Source organism: Macrobrachium rosenbergii, chromosome 45 (assembly GCF_040412425.1).
Source record: "Macrobrachium rosenbergii isolate ZJJX-2024 chromosome 45, ASM4041242v1, whole genome shotgun sequence".
NCBI lineage: Eukaryota > Metazoa > Arthropoda > Malacostraca > Decapoda > Palaemonidae > Macrobrachium > Macrobrachium rosenbergii.
This window is the reverse complement of record NC_089785.1, coordinates 29626899-29648628: the sequence shown is the minus strand read 5'-3', so window position 1 is coordinate 29648628 and position 21730 is coordinate 29626899. Positions and strand designations below refer to the sequence as shown.

At 39.4% G+C, this 21730-nt stretch overlaps 1 protein-coding gene across 1 annotated transcript; it reads right to left on the bottom strand.

Annotated features, from left to right (window-relative positions):
* Positions 1-377: 377 nt before the first annotated feature.
* LOC136829839 (serine protease inhibitor 88Ea-like) lies at positions 378-12967 on the bottom strand. Its single transcript, XM_067088818.1, has 6 exons — positions 12853-12967; positions 8276-8617; positions 6304-6442; positions 5055-5298; positions 3610-3845; positions 378-1948 (listed from the first exon to the last, which is right to left on the bottom strand). Exons 2-6 carry the CDS (start codon positions 8593-8595, stop codon positions 1658-1660), a joined length of 1230 nt encoding a protein of 409 aa, XP_066944919.1. The 5' UTR covers positions 8596-8617; positions 12853-12967; the 3' UTR covers positions 378-1657.
* Positions 12968-21730: the final 8763 nt, after the last annotated feature.

Genomic DNA, 21730 nt, shown 5'->3' with positions numbered 1-21730 from the left:
TCATGAGATGGGATCTTTCCTAGATATTGAACCCCAGTGGTTTTAATCCAATATGTATCCACCCTTGAGGCATGTTTAGTACAAGACCGCCGTTGGGGATTACCGTAAAATCAAACAAGAGACTGTAAATATAAAGATAACGACCACCAAAAACCCTTGGGGGTCACTAGCTAAAAGATCCCGTGAGATGTCTTCTTAAGACCTCTGTATTTATCCACTCTTATTAGTAAACTCCAGTATGGGTCAAGTAGGGTAATTATCAATAGTCTTGAGACTTCTTAAATTCCAAATACAACGCCTCGATACATTACTGTTCCAGACTAGAAGTCAGGATCAGCAACTATAGATATATTCCAGGGAGAGAAATAAACCCAAACTTCTTGTTGTACCGCCATTTTATTAAAACAGTTACAGCTATTCTGTAGCTAAAGGTGATTAAAAATAAATTAAAAAATTTTGACATGGGGGGGAATGCTGGGCTGGGTACGTCACACCGATCATTACGCAACTGGTGGCGTACGGAGCTGGCGGTGCTCTTAAGTTACGACCATGAAGCAGTCGACAGCATTCCAGCATCGTCGTCTTTATTTACACACGATAAAAAAAGGACGGTCGAGGACGCGTGCCGCTGCCGCAGAGTGGAACGGTTTCAGACCGCTGCCGCAGGGTGGAACGGTTTCAGGCCGCAGACCCCCGACTGACATCCGCACGCCACGGAATGAAGCCACTGCAGACGACAGGCTGCGAACAGCACGCGAGCCACTTTAAAACCTCCTAAGTGGTCAAGAGACATTAATACAATCATCTTCCTGCACTTCCAGATCCCTGACTAGTGCAGTGTAGTTAAGAAAGGTTAAAATTAGCCTAAACAAATGTTAAGTGGTCAGAGAAGTGCAATAAAGAGGCGGAGGACAGAGCCGCAGCTTACGAAACGGGGACTACGACATGCTTGGGGAGGATTCGCAAGCAGTGTCCTTCCGCAGCCCTCCCTACATCTTTGGGGGAACTGCTCTTTGGTGAAGGTGAAGCCAAATGTGGATTCACGAATTTCAGATGTGCTTCTGTGCCTCTTTCAAGTGCAAGTGTTAAAGAGTTATGTTAACTGGAACAACTAGTTTCAATTCAGAAGTTTAAGTACCAATTGGGAGAGTGTTGGCTAACTTAGGGCTTACAGGAAGTTGCAGGATCCACACACACACACACTAGAAGTAGTTGCTATTCTCAAGTAACTCAATCAGGAAGGAAATCTTTTACAAAAGGTGGGGGAGGGATAAGTTATAAATATAAATATGTAAAAATCATACAACAATTACTTCAAGATTTGTCAACACTTGAAAAACTTTCTGCTGTTTTCTGTGAAACATGTAGATCAACCTTCCATGATATCTTTGAGTGTAGATGTCACAAATTGTCGGAAATTTTACTCATAAGTTTTCCTAAGTTCACTCACACGCAATTTCATTCACAACAGACAGAACTTACGGTGGTTTGTGAGGCGAGTTCATGCCAATATACAGTAATCGCATCACAAAACTAAAAAAGAATATACGTATATGTGTTTTGTGACATCCAAATCTAGAGTATCTCCTGAACTAGACCAACAAATGCATGACACACAGAACGGGCATCAAGGCGAGAGTCGTCCAAGAGTGCCAACTCATGCCTTTGGATTCTTGTAAGCGCCCATGAAGAGGATGTTCTTGGTGAGGTTGTCGTGGATGACGAACAGGAAGGGATGGTTGCACTCAAACTTCTCGGGAGCCGCCGGTCTGGCGATTCTCAGAGAGATGAGGGCGGTGGCCGCTGCAGCCTCCGTGCCTTCTTCGGACACCTCGACGAAGGCCTTGTGGATGCTCTTGCTGATGCTGAGGCGGGTGACGGGGTCGAAGGTGGTCAGGTTGGCTCGCCCGGCATCAAAGAGGTCGCTGACTCCCATGCGGGAGAGGGCCTGGAGGAGAAAGGTCATTCTAAGTCAGAATTATGTACAAGACTGAGTGAGTGGGTCAGAGTGTCCCTTTAAATTAATCTTTCACAGAAATACAGATTAGAAGCTGTTACGCATAACCGCTTGGGGAATGCAAAGTGGTTTACAGGCGCCATCCTACTCACAAATGAGTTACATTCCAGATGGCTGTTTGTATTGAGGTGTTTGTAAGTTGGTTTCTGTACTCTTCATGCCTATTTAAGTACTGTTTTTTCATCCTACCACACTTTGTACTGTACATACAGTGCCATATGTACAGAATAGGCTTTCAAAACAAAATCTGAACTTATGGGTGGCAAAGGGGAGTGCTCTAAACACGATTTTAATTTGTGATCCCACTTGTATCTGAATGCTTGCAAGTTAAATGTTCACAAGTAGGGTGGAGTCCATAAATTATTTTCAAGAAAAAGTGCAACTGTAAAACACTCATAAATGGACACCACTACCTATTCCCACGGAAAATGAAGTTAATGAACCGCACTTGTGTAAGTTAAAGGCAAGGCAACTATTTACCAAATACAGTACGCTAATAGCTTGAATGGTATTACTCTATACAATACCAAGTCTAACAAACATTGAATTCCCCAACATGCCAATGTATTTCTATAAGCCACTTATTCCTGGACTATGAAATTCTCAGCATTTTCTTCCTACAAACATCAAATCTTCCTTCAGTGATACAGGATTTAGATGACAACATAACGCTCCCTGGACTAGTTAAGATGTGTCCAACATTACAGAAACATGTCACCGATATGTTGGTAACTTACTGCACAGACATCGCATTGAATACAGACTGCTTATTGGCAGTCCTAACCAGTTCTTCATACAACTGTCCAACATTGCCTAAGAACCATTCTGCACGTACAGTCGATTCCAATGTGTTTGTGACATGTATGCAATAATTTGCCAACATGCGCATGACATTACATTCAGTACTTATTGGCAGTCCTAACCACGCTAAATACAATCATCTGATAACTACCAAAGGATCTTTTCCCACTTTGTTTGCCAACTTGTTTCCTACATGTTTTTAACATGTATGCAACAACTTTCCAACACATGTATGTTGGATGCACCTTGACACTCAATGCACTCCCTTTTCGATACTTTTTACAGTTGTCCAACACTGACTAAAAATTGTTCTGTGCTTACAATCATCATTTCCAACCTGTTTGGGACATGTATGCAAAAATTTGCCAACTTGTGCATGACATGTTTCAAATGTTTACAACATGTTTCCTACAGTCCCTTTTCCATACTTCATACTATTGTCCAACATTGACTAAAATCGTTGTGTTTACAACTGTCATTTTCAACCTGTTTGGGACATGTATGCAAAAAGTTCAACATGTACTGTACATGACGTTTCAAATATTTATAACATGTTTCCGACATTCCCTTTTCAAAACTTCATACAACTGTCCAACATTGACTAAGAATCGTTCTGTGTTTACAGTCATCATTTCCAACCTGTTTGTGACACGTATGCAAAAAGTTCCCAACATGTACATGACATGTTTTAAATGTTGACAACATGTATGCAAAAAGTTGCCAACATGTGCATGACATGTTTCCAACATGTTTCCGACAAAAATTCCCAATGTGTCGCCGTCAATACTCACAAGCATGAGCTCGTCGCCGACCATCTGCTCCAGCCGGAATTTGGGCAGAATGACCTCCACCTGGACCCTCCACATGTCATCGATGGCGTTCTGGAGGGTGGTGCCATTCAGCCTCTCGACCATCTTGTTGAAGCCGTTGTCTCCGGAGATGAAGGGTGGCAGGAGGATGAACATGGAAACTGCTTCTCCTGTGTAGGGCAACTCGAGGATGTGGGCACCTAGTTCCTCTGAGACGCCTGCGGGAATGGAATGGGACGGTGAGTGGTAAGTGTATAATTATTATTATTATTATTATTATTATTATTATTATTATTATTCAGAAAATGAATCCTGTTCATATGGAACATTATTATTATTATTATTATTTTTTATTATTATTATTATTATTATTATTATTCAGAAGATGAAGAACCCTATTCATATGGACCATTATTATTATTATTCAGAAAATGAACCCTATTCATATGGAACATTATTATTATTATTATTATTATTATTATTATTATTATTATTATTATTATTATTATGGAAAGCAGTAACAGAAGGTCAAGAGAAATACAGAATGAGATCTCACTTTTAAGAAATAAAATAGATAAAAATGTAAGTAAATTATCAAAACAGCAGAACTGTATTAAGCTTGTAATGCACTGCATCTCGCTTGAACTTCTGAAGTACCAACCGCACGACATCCACAGCAGGGAGGCTGTTCCACAGTCCAACGCTGCGAGGAATCAAGGACCTCTGGAACTTTGGAGAAGTTCGGCAGTAGAAAGAGAAAAAAGATAGAGCAAATGTACGCACGAAGGACTGCATTAGCACTGTGCTGGCAATGGCTGGTAACAGTGAGACAAAGTTGAAGGGACAAGTAAAAGTTTGAAAGACAATTGTGGTTTATTCACAACTTAAAATGAAGTGATCGAGTGATGATACATCATCCACTGGCGACAGTGAGGACAAGCTGTTATGAGTGGTGAAAGACAAGCCTTGGGAAATCAGAATAGAACAGAATAGAGAATTTAGGCCACAGGCCAAGTGCTGGGACCTATGATAAGGTCATTCAGAGCTGAAAAGGAAATTGAGAGAAAAGGAAGTATGAAAGGTGCAACAGGAGGAGAACCTTTTGCGGCTGAATTATGAAACAATGGTTCGGAAAGAGTGGAAAGAAAGATGGAAGAAAGAGAACATGAACGGAGGTACAGTAAAAAGGAATGAAAGGGGTTGTAGCAGCTTTGGGCCTAAGGAAGGGACCTTATTAAGTAACGCCTGCAGCGCACTGCACGAGGTGCACTGAAGGCGCTACCCCGCTAAGGGGACAGGTGACACAGAGGACAAGCTGGTAAGACTGGAGAAAGGGTTGGAAAACGATGAAATGCAACGAAATACAAGCCTCGGGGAATCTCCAGAGCGACTGGTCCCCACGATCTGACAGCAAACCTGACACTCACCGTGCCTGAAGTTGCCTTTCTGTCTCATCATGTCGACGAAGCTGTAGTCCTGTGGGGTGGAGTAGAAGAGACCGGGCTGGGTGGCAGACTTCTTGAACTGGTACAGCCAGGTGCCCTTGAAGAAGGCGGCATTTGCCAGGACCATCTGGGCGTTGACGACATCGTCGGCTCCCACCAGAGTTGGGATGCGTCCTTTGGTGGTCTGGGATACGAAATCGTTGATGGTGCCAGCAGCTTCGGCGGGCTGGAATTCAGAAATTCAAATTAAGTTCCCTCTCACTTAAACTTTCCAGCATGGAATGGAATCTAAAATTTAGGCCAAAGACCTAGTGCTGGGGCCTATTATGATGAGGTCATTCAGAGCTGAAAAGGAAATTGAGAGTAGAAAGGTATGAAACAGGAGGAAAATCTTTTGCAGTTGCACTCTGAAGCAATTCTTGGGAGGGGGTTGAGGATAGCAAGATGGAAGAAAAACATGAATGGAGGTGGTACAGTAAAAGGGATGAAAGGGGCTGCAGCAGCTAGGGGCCTCAGGAAGGAACACTGTAAAGAACCTCAAGTAATGCCTAGAGTGCTGCATTTTCCAGCACACAACATGTTCCTATCCTGTTTCCCAGAGATGGAGTTGTCCATCTTTTGACTGCAAAATATATCAATAACATCTTTTCTTCCTGTTCTTAGCAGATTAAATCATTAACTCCTTGCTTCTAGAAGACAATCAAATCTTTTTCTATTTTACCTTTCCTCACATTTCACAGAAGCTTAGCTATGAATACAATTGCCCTAGCCACTTCAGCTACTATTGTTTCCTCTACAAAAATCAATGCGGTCATTACATCTACAGAAACCACAGCAGCCCTCATAGGAATGAAAAAATCTCTTTGCAAGACCCTGCAAAAATCACACTTTACAAAACCTGAAGAAATCTACAAAGGCACAGCCCCACCCTGCAAAAATCTACAGAAGGCACAGACACCACAGAAATGAACTCTACAAAATTTAAAAATTTGCAGGCCCCACAGAAATGAACTCTTCAGGCACATCTGCAGAAATCTACAGAAGGCACAGCCCCCACAGAAATTATCTTTACAAAAATAACTTGGTCCAGCATCTGCAGACTTAGTCATTCTACTGCCAATGCAGAGGTTACCACTACAATATAATTCTAACAATACATAAAATGTCTAATACAATTTTAACAAAGACTAAATGATGATTCTGTTCAATAAAAGTCTATCTATTTATTCACCTTAGAGAAGTCAATCAGTTCCAACTCCTTGTGCAGAATGTCCTTCACGCAGGGGCGGAGAGTGAGGTTGTGGTCGAAGTAAGCTTTGTTAGCCAAGTTGAAAGTGTAGTCGCTGTTGTTCACCTGGCGCATCTGATACCTGCGAGATAAATAAATTTCAAGAAAATTAAGGATTGCACTTGTTCACATACTTCAGACGATGAAGAACCCTAATCATATGGAACAACCTCACCAAAGGGGCCACTGACTTGAAATTCAAGAATCAAGAATATTAAGGTTTTCATTACTAAGGTGTAAGAGGAGGTAAAGGAAAATACTGAAACAAGAGATCTCATTTATCAAAGAAAAAAGAAATTAATAAATTAATAGATAAAAATGTATCAAAATGCAAGGAGAATAGTATTAGGGTAGTAACACATTGCATCTTCGCTTGAACTTCTGAATTTCCAACTGCATGACATCTCTGGGAGGCTGTTCCACATTCCAAAAGTGCAAGGAATAAAGGACTCTGAAACTGAGAGGTTCGACAGTGAGGCAAAACATTTACTGCATATTGGTGCTTCTGCTATTCAGCGAATCTGGTTGCTCTCTCTGGCAGATAAAGGGGATCAGGGATCAGTTGAGAATGTGAAAGACCTCTGTTAAAATACAACTTATGGAAAAGTGACTTGGCTTATTAGTGATGACTGGCAACAGTGTATTCATAACTTAGAATGTAATGAACTGATGATACCTAGCCCACCATTAAGAATGCAATGTTAGTACAGAACAGAACATAGAACTTAGGCCAAAGGCCAAGCACTGGGACCTATGAGGTAAGTCAGCGCTGAAGCAGAAATTGACAGTAGAGAGGTTTGAAAGGCGTAACAGGAGTAAAACCTCAAAGCAGTTGAAGCACTATGAATCAACTGTTAGGAGAGGGTGGAGAATGAGATGGAAGAAAGAGAATATGAAATGAGATACAGTAAAAGAAACATCGCAGCTAGGGGCCGAAGGCACACTGCAAAGAACCTTAAGCAATGCCTACAGTGCACCCCGTGAGCAATGTTAGTATAAACCACTGACTCTCATTAGGAGCAAGGATACCAGAAGACTATTACACAGGTGAAGATATGTTTGCGAGACTGGTGAAAGTTTTCCTCAGTGGTGGTAAGCAGAGAAAGTTGAAAAGTGAAAGCTGGCAAGAGCAGTGTATACGTATTACCATGACGGTTCAGTACGTGGAAGCAAGTTGCGAATAATGATGAGGTTAGTGGATAACAGTAGTTTGTTCATACTGCTGAAAGGTATATTGACATAAAAGTCCTGAAAGGCGTAACAAGAGGACAACTCCCCAAGTAGCACTATGAAACAATTGTTAAGAGAGGGTGGAAAGGCATATGGAGGAATATGAACAGAGGTACAGTCAAAGGCATGAAAGAGGTTGCAGCTAGGGGGCCAATGAGATGCTGCAAAGGCCCTCAAGGAATGACTTGAGTGCACCATGTGAAATGATACAATCCCCCTACGGAGATGTCATCGACAGGGGCAGACTAACGTTAAGTTGAAAGCTCGCCTCTGACCAGTATGAAGTGATGAACACTTACAAATGACTGCATGTACCCCAGCATATACAGACACCACCCTACTTACGAACATTCAACTTACGAACATTCAGATACAAACGGGATCACAAGTTAAAAAAAAATGTTCAGAGCTTTCCCTTTGCCACCTGCATGTTCAAATTTTGTTCTGAGCGCCTATTCTGTACAAACAGTACTGTACGTACAGTGTATTGTGCTTTAGGATGAAAAAATGTACAGTACTGTATTGACTTTATATAACACTGTACTTAAACAGGCATGAAGAGCACAGTAACCAACTTACAAACAATTCAACTAAAATGGCCGTCTGGAACGTAACTCATTCGTAGGTAGGGTGGCGTGTCTGTATTTTACCAGATGAATGAATTGTTTATCAACTCTATACTCACATGAACTCCAAACTCCTCCAGTTCTTCAGCGTCTGGACCTTGTCGGATACCCTGAGGGCCCTCTCCAGCTCGGCCTGGGTGTTCCCCCCAGAGCCGAAGTAGGCCAGTGTGAGGGCATTCCAGATGCTGTACGGAGAGAAGAAGAAGTTGGACGTGGCGTTGTACGGGAAGACCGTCCTGAACAGGTCCAGTCCGAAGTCTGTGATCGAGGACAGGTCGTTGCTGGGGACTATGCTGAGGTCATCGTCCGCGGAGAAGCACTGCGGACGAACGTAGGACACCGCACAGAGCAGCAGCGACAAGGTTGCCAACCACTTCATTTTGGTTTGTTTTTTTGCTTTGCTGAAAAGAGATTGGATAGGACTGTCAGATCACGATGAATAATTGTTTTTATTGCTTTGCTTTGCTACAAAGAGACTGGGTAGACCTATCAGATAACAAAGGATGACTGCAAAGTACTTCATTTTTGTGTTTTTATTGCTTTGCTGAAAAGAGATTGGGTAGTACTGTTAAATCACAGACAAAGAAAATAAAGTTTTTCTACTGAGTAGATTAAATTTATATATGTATATATATACACATATAAGCCACAGGCAAATAGAACGAACAACGAGAGAGCTGCTACAAAGCTAACTCTCTCCTCTTACTACTGATACTAATAAAAGCAGAAACCTGACCTTGAAAGGTGTGCTTCCCACAAAACAAAGCAATTTTCTTGACCTAGACACTGCAAAAAGTAACGACAATTACCTGATTATTATTATTATTATTATTATTATTATTACTATTATTATTACGAAGGCAGGAGACCCTCTTTAAGACAAGTTTTGTTGAATAAAATGGCTATATTTTGCAAACTGATTTTATACTGATTTTTCTCAATTCTTCTAATAATAATTCGCTTTTCCTGCACGTCAATATTATTAGTCAATAACTGCCCAATGTTCATATTTTGATGGATGAAACAGTGTATTTCTTAGAGCAGAAATTCTTTATTTTAAAGCCGTAATGCTTTAAAATAAAGAATTTCTGCTCTAAGAAATACGCTGTTTCATCCATCGAAATATGAACACTGGACAATCATTGACAAATATTGATGTGCAGGAAATGCGAATTATTAGAAGAATTTATAAAACTCAGTATAAAACCAATTCGCAGAATGCGGCCATTATTATTATTATTATTATTATTATTATTATTATTATTATTATTATTAAAGAAGATAAATTAACAAAATAAATAAATAAAAAAGTCAAATATTAAAATAGGAGAAGTTCCAATAATTGCAAGACTTCTTCAGTAAGGATTCTGTTCCACAGGCCTTCAATGGTGTGCAGCCGGAGTGTCTTCGGCTGCAATCGAGTTTTCTGCACAGCGTACAATCAAGGTCACCTAAAATAGACCTATCTTGAACCATGACCCGGTGGTGGCCTGTCCTATATCGTTGCCAGATGCATGATTATGGCTAATAACTTTAACCTTAAATAAAATAAAAAACTACTCAGGCTAGAGGGCTGCAATCTGGTAAGTCTGATGATTGCAGGGTGGATGATCAACATACCAACTTGCAGCCCTCTAGCCTCCTCAGTAGTTTTTAAGGTCTGAGGGTTGTTTTTGTTAAGGCGTTTCTGCCAAGAACCACCATTTCCGGATGTGAATAATTACATCCACACACTTCTGACAACAGCGGTTTCCGCTCTGGGGACAAACCCTCTCTTCAAACACCCGTTGTTCGTGTTACCTACTTCGGGAGAACAAAGGCTTGAGTAACGTAGAACAGGTCTACAACAGTTCAAGAACTTGTCTGGGGTGCTTCTTGAAAGTCTACAGAATGCTTTCAAGAACAAGTCTACCATTAGGTCTACAAATAATTCTTCTGATATCACTCACACCCTGCACTCTACAGGCTGTGGTCATGGGACTTTTCCAAAATTCTCCTGGTATCTCTTGCACCCACTAGACTGTGTGTGTGTGTGTGTTTGTGTCCGTAACACGTTCGTCCCAATTTCCGGCCACTTGTTGCAATGCTGCACCCACCGAATGTGTTAATAGCACCTTTGTCTAAAGCATTTCCCTTGACCAACATTTCCCAAATACCTTAGCGAGATGGATGCTCACGGTTTTAAGATTAAAATAATAAAAGAATGCTTTCGTCCATATCTTCCATTCACTACCAACTCTGGAACCATTTTTGGGCACCAAATTTGCATATTTAATTTGCTAGTATAGGCCTACGTAGATCACACGAGCGAGAACATGACTCATTTCCGAAAAAAAATGAAAGGTGTTTAAGTTACAGGAAAATCCAACATGGCCGCCACATGATGAGGTTACGTCATCGATATTTTCTCTGGAAATGCCAAGAGAGAGAGAGAGAGAGAGAGAGAGAGAGAGAGAGAGAGAGAGAGACGAAGTTGAAAAATCCGGGTTACTGGAACTGCCGAGAGAGAGAGAGAGAGAGAGAGAGAGAGAGAGAGAGAGAGAGAGAGAGAGAGAGAGAGAGAGAGAGAGAGAGAGGGAGAGTTGAAAATCCAGAGAGAGAGAGACTGCTGAGAGAGAGAGAGAGAGAGAGAGAAAAATCGAGAGAGAGAGAGAGAGAGAGAGAGAGAGAGAGAGAGAGAGAACCCTTACAAAAGAGAAAATATATCCTTTAAAGAGAGAGAGAGAGAGAGAGAGAGAGAGAGAGAGAGAGAGAGAATACATCCGTTAAGAGAAAATATTTCAGTTAAAGAGAGAGAGAGAGAGAGAGAGAGAGAGAGAGAGAGAGAGAGAGAGAGAGAGAGAGAGAGAGAGAGAGAGAGAGAAGAGAGACTATAAAGTTGAAATCTGACCTTGAAAGGAACTTGTGCGTGTGGCGGGGAAGGAGGGGGGGGGAGGTGTCACGTAGGAATGCCCGTAGGGTACAATCAGACCTTCTTCACTCCTCCTACAGTACCCTAATATATTCGGGAGGTGGGCCAAGACGAAAGCGCCAGGGTGAAAGGGAATTATTTCTCAGCAGTTGTCGGTTTCACTTTCACCTCTCTCTCTCTCTCTCTCAATATATGACTAACCAGAGCCAACCCACACGCTAAACAGTGGGTCCCCCCTCTCTCTTTAAGGGATATATTCCCTCTTTCTCTCTCTCTCTCTCTCTCTTTAGGGGATATATTCTCTATCTCTCTCTCTCTTTAGGGGGTATATTCTATCTCTCTCTCTCTTTAGGGGTATTCTTCTCTCTCTCTCTCTCTCTCTCTCTCTCTCTCCAAACGACAGTGCTGTTTCCCTCCATAAGCTACAACTCTTTCGCTCTCTCTCTAAGTTAGAGCTCTCCCTCTCTCTCTCTCCACAAGATCCATCTCTCTCTCTCTCTCTCTTCCCCCTACAAGATGGAGCTCTCTCTCTCTCTCTCTCTCTCTCTCTCTCTCTCTCTCTCTCTCTCTCTCTCTCTCTCTCTCCAACCCTATCCAACCCACGCATCAAGGCTAACCTGTTAAGATCCGGTTACCAAAAAAAAATAAATAATAAATAAGACTAACAAAGTTTAAGACCAAATAACTAATCGATTTAAAACAAACATATATATATATATATATATATATATATATATATATATATATATATATATATATAACGTATATTTTTGTATGGGGTATTGAAGGACTTTTTGATATAATATACATGTGTATATATATTACTTTAGTGACAGTAGCCTACTGTAGTCAGATTCAACAACGTGCAGAGGAAAAGCGTCTAGGAGAAATCTCTCTCTCTCTCTTTCTCTCTCTCTCTCTCTCTCAGGAGAAAGAGAAAGTCTGTATGTAAGAGTGAGAGGGATCTAGAAGGTTCACCAACGCATACAAACAACTTGTTGGTGTCTTCCAGCACATAAATAAATAAAATAAATATATAAATACAAACATAATTAAGTAAGAATGGAAATAATAAACATGTAAATAAGTAAACAAGCCAATAAATAGTGCATGGGGTCAGTCTGATCACTGACCAACGTCACAATGGGGTCTCCATGTTAAGAATTGCCAAAAAAAAAAAAAAAAAAATCTTAAAATGGCCTAAAATTGCACTTTCCCATTACCTTAAGAGCCTTTATAGATTGCCCAAATGCAGGCACCTATTTTAGGTAACACATCATACGATACTTATTAATTTATAGTTATTTTACAATAAAGTTACTTAAATAATTTATAGGAAAATCAGTCAGCCAGCAAAAACTAACACTACAGTATACTTAAGGAAAAAGCTTCGTTCTTTTTTTCCTTCTGTTGTTGCGCCACAACCACCCTCGACTCAACAGTGAAATGCGGATAAACCAACGCGCAAAACAACATTCTCGTAGGAAACCACAGGTAAAACAACTAGCCCCAACAACAGGTGGTATTAAGACCGTCCCCAAAAAAGTAATAAACGTGAAAGCTTTCACAAAATACCAGATGGAGGAGGATTGGGTGATTTCAATGCAGGTGATCGTTTCCGATCTGTATTCCGAAATTTACGGCAAAATGGATTCCATCCGGATGTAGATCAGACTGAAACGTGACGGGGTGATTATAAAGGAGTACTTTAGCCGCCATACTTACTCGTTAACGAATGAAAATGCTTGCGTCACAATCCTCCAACGAAAATGCAATCTATACACTTCGACACTTGCAATAGGACTGACTGCCACGGCGCCTAACCTGCCAGTTTTATTCGCTGGTCATAAGGCATGACGAGATGACGGCGCTGCCAACCGTACGATCACTTCCCGTCACTTTTTTTCCAGATAGAATTCCCTCCAATCTCTCCCTCTCTTCCTCTTTCTCTCTTTCTATGGATTTGAAATTGGTCATCTCACGCCTCCATTTTCGGAAAATTTCAATTTTAGAAGCCAAATGGTATATGGAGTTAACAGGAGTACTGTACGACAACTTCATTTTTCGGAAGAGAGTCACACAAGCGGGATTTCCTGAAGCACCTGTGACGTCACACCGTCATTCAGGTCCGACAAAATTCGTCGTTATTTTGCGAAACAACGATTTTTTTTTCGCGAATGTCCCGATCAGTGCGGAATACATACACCTATCGGAGGCTTTTGAGGCAATGGAGCGTAATACGATTCCATTGTCTGCGAAAAAGAATGGGGTCTTTATAGGCCTATAAGGTCAAGTTGGCTTTGGTTTATAGGTCTAAGGAAAAAAAAGGCCGCTTTTCCGGAAGTTGGTTTCCGGAAACCAAGGGTCGTGAATTTTGGTCACTGGTCGTTCAGTGGCCGTCAAACGATGGCTATAGGATGATCATAGACAATACTAACGACCTTTGACCAATAATAGAATAAAAAAAAAGGCATATATGGCTGAGAAAAAGAGAAAAAACTCAATTAAAAAAATTTTTTCCCGGAAAATGAAAGATGGCAGCGCTTTGGATAAACTCATTTTTTCGTTTTATTCAGTTATTTCGTAATGTCAGGATGTCATGGCGACGTGATTCGTTATATTCCGTAATACCAGCATTCCAGCATAACGTAATTCGTTATTAGAAATTCACAAAACCCGAAATAAATAAACCAAACGAAACACTCCCAATTCAAGGGCACCTTCGGAAATGGCGTGCGTACGAGCCAAACCGGATTCTATAAGGATCTGGGTACCTGTATTCCACTCCTTGGACATACCCAGTGCCCAAAAAAAATACTTTTGAATACCCTCGGTATTTCTCCTAAGGGCATTTTCAGGGAAAATAATAAATTACTGAATTACGGGAAACTGAAATACGTGTGATCAAAAAAGGCCTGGAACGCCATCTTTATCGGCCTACAAATGAGTCTATATTTTAAAACAACATTAAGAGAGAGAGAGAGAGAGAGAGAGAGAGAGAGAGAGAGAGAGAGAGAGAGAGAGAGAGAGGGAGAGAGAGAGAGACACTTATCAGCCTTTAAAGTAAGCCACAATCTAAAACACCATTGAAAGGTAATGATAGCAGTAATGTATTTTATTGTTCTTAATGAGCCTAGAGAGAGAGAGAGAGAGAGAGAGAGAGAGAGAGAGAGAGAGAGAGAGAGAGAGAGAGAGAGAGAGACCTTATCGGTCTTTAAAGTAAGCCACAATCTAAAACACCATTGAAAGGTAATGATAGCAGTAATGTACCTCATTGTTTCTTAATTAGGAGAGAGAGAGAGAGAGAGAGAGAGAGAGAGAGAGAGAGAGAGAGAGAGAGAGAGAGACCTTATCGGCCTTTAAAGTAAGCCACAATCTAAAACACCATTGAAAGGTAATGATAGCAGTAATGTACCTCATTGTTTCTTACTTAGGAGAGAGAGAGAGAGAGAGAGAGAGAGAGAGAGAATCCTTGAAGCCTCCTCATCAGGATTCACGGATGAGTCACATCGTCAAATGAATGACTCGGAACACGAGTCAGGATGTGAATTCCCTAGACTCAACAATGTGAAAGTTTCTCCGCGAAATCCGGTGAGAGAGAGAGAGAGAGAGAGAGAGAGAGAGAGAGAGAGAGAGAGAGAGAGAGAGAGAGAGAGAGAGCACTTTCTCAAGCCAGTTCCTGCTCGTCTGTCGTTGCACATCGCATCTGGTGATATGTGGCAACTCTTCTTCTTTTTCGCAAGCCATTTTTAATGATTTATTTACTCGTAAAACTTTCCAAATCAACACCGTGTCTTCGACACCTGTTTATTTATTCATTCGCGTCTTCGCTACCTGTTTGTTCGTCTCCTTGTTTATAAATAAACAAACAAAAACAAACAACGGCAACAGTGAAACATATCCGCGACAGCGTTTAGCAACCTAAGAGAAACTGCAGTGACGTCACATCTTGGTGTGACGTCACGATGCATGCTTGGCTTATCCAAGTTTGTTTATCAATACATTCATGAATTGGCTAATTCAGTTAATATTTTGTTAGTTATTCCATTCATTCATTTATTTATTGTTTATTAATCTATTCAGTCATTTATTTATGAAGTTATTAAATCGTGTATTGATTTGAATTTGTTTTTTTTTATTAAAGTAACGGATAAGAAGGAGCGTTTGCAACTGAGCCTAATGGATGTATTTGCGAAAACTTGAATGTATTCATTTATACATTCATGAATTACTCCATTAAATTGTTCAGTTGGTTATTAATATATTCTTTTATTTATTTATGAAGTTGTTGAGGTGTGTTCTCATATGAATTTGTCTATTTAAAGTAACGTTCCCTAGAGACTCTTATAACCGATCCTAACGTACCACTGATATGCAATAGGCCTATCATCATACGCCATTAAGCCAAAACAACTGAAGGAGGAGGAACTGAGGAATATTGGCCAGAGTGCCAGTGCCAGCCATTTTGGGAGGGAGAGAGAGAGAGAGGGAAGGGACATCCCGTAGGAGGAGGGCCACACATACACTCACAAGGCCGGATACAAAAGGCACTCCCGTCCAAAAACCCAGAAAATGGCTCCCTCCGAAGGACGCCGCACTCCCTTCCTTCCTCTCAATGCTTCCATATAATTGTCACGCGAGGATTGGGAGTAGATTTGCCAAGGCTGGGAAGAGGATGGGAGGGGAATAAAGGAGGAGAGGAATAAAGGGGAGGGGAATAAATGAGAAGGGAGACTCACCTAGTCAGCTGCCTTGTTCATTAGCTCACCTTTACTCATCTACCTTATTGCTGACTCACCTAGCAGCTACCTTGTTCATTAACTCGCCTGCTGACTCACCCATTCAGCTACCCTGCTAATTAACTCTCAATTGGCTCACCTACTCATCTACCCTGCTTATTAACTCACCTATTTAACTACCCTGCTAATTAACTCATCCTTGACTCACATATTCATCTATCCTGCTTCATATATTAGTTCACCTTGCTGACTCACCAGCCCTGCTAGTTAGTTCACCTGCTGATTCACTTGTCCTGCTAATTAGCTCACCTGCTGACTCACCTACCCAGCTAATTAGCTCACCTGACTCACCTACCCTGCTAATTAACTCACCTGCCGACTCACCTGCCCTGCTAATTAGTTCACCTGCTACTCACCTCCCCTGCTAATTAGCTCACCTACTACTCATCTACCCTGCTAATTGGCTCGACTCCTACTCACCTACCCTGCTAATTAGCTCACCTACTGACTTACCTACCCAGCTAATTAGCTCACCTGCTGACTCACCTCCCCTGCTAATTCACCTGCTCACTCACCTCCTGCTAATTAGCTCACCTCACCACCTCCCCTGCTAATTAGCTCACCTGCTACTCATCTACCCTGCTAATTAGCTCACCTACTGACTCACCAACCCTGCTAATTAGCTCACCTGCTGACTCACCTCCCCTGCTAATTAGCTCACCTGCTGACTCACCTCCCCTGCTAATTAGCTCACCTGCTACTCATCTACCCTACTAATCGGCTCGACTCCTACTCACCTATCCTGCTAATTAGTTCACCTGCTGACTCACCTACTCATATATCATACTCATTAATTCACATTCTGACTCATCTGCCATGCTAATTAACTCACCTACTCATCTGCCCAGCTAATTAACTCACATGCTGACTCCTATACTCATCTAACCTGCTAATTAACTCACCTGATGACTCATCTATTTAATAATTAACTCATTGCTCATCTATCCTGCTAACTAACTCACTACTGACTCACCTTCTCATCTGGCCCTGCCAATTACCTGCTCATCTCTCCTGATAATTACCTACTTATCTACCCTGCTCATTAACTCACCTACTCATTTATTTACAAATTAACTCATTGCTTACCTACCCTGCTAATTATTTTATACTCACCAATGACACCTTCTTATCTGCACTGCTAATTGCCTACTCAACGAGGACGAGAACACGGGATGACCTCATCTGCAAATCCTGGTCCGTGACCTCGCCTGACATGAAAGTAAGTTCCGAGGCTAGGTCAGTGACGTCACGGCGTCCTCAAGGGGATGGAGAAATATAGGTGAGGTAAGATTGGCTGGATCTCTCTCTCTCTCTCTATCTATCTATCTATCTATCTATCTATCTATCTATCTATCTATTAGATCAATTTGAAAAGAACTCTCTCTCTCTCTCTCTATCTATCTATTAGATCAATTTGAACAGAACTCTCTCTCTCTCTCTGTTAGATCAATTTGAAAAGAACTCTCTCTCTCTCTTTCCATTAGAAAGATTAGAAAATATGGAACTCTCTCTCTCTTTCTCTCTCTCTATTAGACCAGTTTGAAAAGAAGAAACTCTCTCTCTCTCTATTAGAAAATATGGAAGTCTCTCTCTCTCTCTCTCTCCCCCTCTTAGATAGATTAAAAAGAATCTCTCTCTCTCTCTCTTAGAGTGATTAGAAGATATGGAACTCTCCCTCTCTCTCTATTATATAGATTATAAAAAGGAAATCTTTCTCTCTCTCTCTCTCTCTCTCTTAGAGAGATTAGAAAATTTGGAACTCCCTCTCTCTCTCTCTCTCTCTTAGATATATTAAAAAGAAGGTAATCTCTCTCTCTCTCTCTCTTAGAGTGATTAGAAAATATGGAACTCTCTCTCTCTCTCTGATAGATTAAAAAGAAGGAACTCTCTCTCTCTCTCTCTCCCTCTCTCTATTACCTGGTATTCGGTAAGGCTTACGTAACGAATTCTTGGGCAGGTGGTAACATCTTCCTAAGCATTTCCTCTCTCTCTCTCTCTCTCTCTCTCTCTCTCTCTCTCTCTCTCTCTCTCTCTCTCTCTCTCTCTCTCTCTGTGGCATTTCCCTTCGAAAAGTTATGAAGAGTTTCTCTTCAGCCACAAACCACCTGCTTACTTTTAAAACCTTCTCCTACTTCTTCTTCTTCTTCTTCTTCTTCTTCTTCTTCTTCTTCTTCTTCTTCTTCTTCTTCTTCTTACGGAATACTCGAAAGGATAGAAAATGCGAGAAAAGTGATAAAATCTTTTTTTTTAGGCTCGAGAGAACGACAAGAAACATGGCTTCTTTGTCACGGACGGCTTAGACCTATACTCTGTTGGAAAGGGAGGTGGAAGTATATAGTGCGAGAGAGAGAGAGAGAGAGAGAGAGAGAGAGAGAGAGGAGAGAGATTGAGAGAGAGAGAGAGAGAGAGAGAATAGGCGGAAGTTACGCAAAGCGTAAGTCGGAAACAAAAGAGCGCTGGAGTCAATGAGCGGGAGAAGGTGACGGAGGCAGCCATGTTGAAAAACAAAAGCCGCGGGGGGTGGGGGCTGAGAGAGAGCTGCCTGTCCGTGCGTGTAAGAGTGCGTTACGGACAACTATGACCGTGATAAAATATATATGATGTATATTCAGCGATGTATTTAATGCATTAATGTCCTAATAGACGCCATATTTGGAGTGGTTGGCTTCAGGAGACGACATAGGCCTATAGTCTTCCAGAAATGTGAACAAAACATACGATTTTTCCTTCTGTCCTCGATGTTGCCAACAATTCGGGAGGAGGAACTGTGTGGCCTTGCCCATGGCGGAAGAGAGTGAGTATCTTTTGAGAGAGAGAGAGAGAGAGAGAGAGAGAGAGAGAGAGAGAGAGAGAGAGAGAGAGAGAGAGAGAGAGATTCGGGAACAAGGTCTGAGGTCCTTGGGGAATCCCTAAATAGCAACGAAGGATCTGGGCCTTTCCTTCTAACTGTGGCTACTTTTCCCATCCTGTCCCAAAGAGACGTTTCATCCTAATCCTAAGTATATATATATATATATATATATATATATATATATATATATATATATATATATATATATATATATATATATATATATATATATATATATATATATATATATATATATATATATATATATATATATATATATATATATATATATATATATTTATATATATATATATATATATATATATATATAAATATATATATATATATATATATATATATATATATATATATATATATATATATATATATATATATATATATATATATATATGTGTGTGTGTGTGTGTGTGTGTGTGTGTGTGCAGTGTATAATATAATCACAAAATTATAAAATTATTTAAACATTTACTATTATTATTATTATTATTATTATTATTATTATTTATTATTATTATTATTATTTATGAATTTATGTAAATATTTCTTCTCCTTTCTTCTTCTTATTATTATTATTATTCTTGAATCGAATTATTATTATTTTCATGAACCTAATAATAATAATAATAATATTAATAATAATAATAATAATAATAATAATAAGTATCACTGCTGAATTCAAACTATTATTATTATTATTATTTTTATCATTCTTGAATCGCATTACTATTATTATTATTGTTATTATTATTATTAATGAATTAAAATTATTACTATTATTATTATTATTGAATTAAAATTACTATTATTATATTATTACTGAAATCGAAATATTATCGTTATAGGTGAATTCAAATTATTGTTATTATTCACTAATCAAATTATTATTTCTAAATTAAAATTATTATCTTTTCTGAATTCAAAATATTATTATTATTATGAGTGATTTCAAATTTATTATTATTGTTATAGAATTGAATTTATTATTATTATTCACTAATCGAATTATTATTGCTGAATTAAAATTATTATTATTGTTATTAATGAATTCAAATTATTATTATTACTGAATTAAAATTTATTATTATTATTATTATTATTATTATTATTATTATTATCATTATTATTATTATTCATGAATAGAATTATTATAATTGCAGAATTCAATTATTGTAATTATTATTACTGATTTTAAATTACTGCTATTATCATAATTACTAAATTCAAATTAATATTATTTTTATCATTATTATTATGGGTAAATTCAAATTATTAAAATAGAACACAAACCAAGCAAAGAAATGTCCCCAACCATTACAAGTCTGTATATATAACTCAATAATAACGATACTAAATAAAAAAAAAACTATAAAACAGTTAAAAAAAACTGTCGTCACGGACCACAGTTGACCGGACGGTTTAACAGTAGCATTGCGAAGACATCCTACCTCTCCGGAAGCCAAAGAGATACTGAGGAGGAGAGTCGATAACGGCTGTATTTTTTTATAGATATTTCCTGAGGCTTCGCACGATAGCTGACGTGGTTCTCGAAAAAAACTTTTAAAATTCTTTTTTTTTTATTCGTTTTGCGTCGATTTTGGCACTTTTTCGACCCGTTAGTATTGGAGCATGGGTGTTTTGTTTGTTTTTTATTCATGTATGATCGAAGGAACTAGTTTTATTCACCGTTATTGGACGATATCGATGGAAACATTACATTAACATCGCGTTCCTTAGACTAGTACAGCCGCTGACGTGATACTTGGAGAAAAAATAGTTTTTGAATTTATTTTTTTATTCGTTTTATGTCGATTTTGATACTTTTTCGACCTATTAAACTTGAAATCTAATAGTTTATTTGTTTGTTATTGAGATGCCGTCGAATTAAAGTTAGAATTATTCACAGTTATTCGACGTTATCGACAGAAACCATACTCCCGCGTTCCTAAGCCTAGTACCATAGCTGACGTATCGTCGAAAAAAACTTTTAAAATTCAGCTTTTTATTCGTTTTGCGTCGATTTTCACACAATTTCGACCTATTAAACTTAAAGCCCAATAGTTTATTTTATTTATTACTGGTATGCCGTCGAATTAAAGCCAGACTTCTTCCCAGTTATTCGACATTGTCAACGGAAACATTACCCTGACGCTATGTCGATCCTGGCCCTTTTTCGACATAGCGGCGTTCGATCTCGACACTTTGTTTGTTCATCGAAGAAAGGACGTCGAATAAACGCGAGCCTTATTCACCGTTATTCGTCATTATCGACGGAGACATTACTCTGACGGGTGCGTATACACAAATTAATCTCGTGTTGCCTCCGGGTGGTCATCGATTTTCTCGAGGCGATGGAAGGCTGAACTTCTATTACTTATTCATTTCATATAATTTTTATGGTTGTTTTCTAGTCGTTTTTATAGAGATTTTATTATATTTAAATCTTTTATCTTTATAAACTCCCGGTAAAGATAAGGATCACCCACGTCCGGTATAAGATAAAGGTCTGATAACGTCGGCGTCACCAGACGGAAAAACGCTGGGTCTAGTTCACCTGAACGCTGTATATAAAAAGGACAGCTGTTTACTGTTACCTGGAAGACAGTCACTGTAAATAACTGTTAAAAGTTAATAGACAGTTAATGAAATAGGCATTTGTACGTGTGGGAATAAGGCAAACGCTTGATAACGTCGGCGTCAGCAGACGGAAAAACGTTAGGCCTATATTCTCCTGAACGCCTGTTAAAAAAAAAGACATAACTGTTCACTATTAACTGAGAAACAGCCACTTTTAATGAACAGTTAAACAGTAAATAGTAAGTAAAATAAGACTTTGAAATAATAAGATAAAGATCTGATAATATCAGCGTCAACAAACGGAAAAACGTTACGGCTTATGTTCGCTTGAACGCAAGATTAAAAAAAACTAATAACT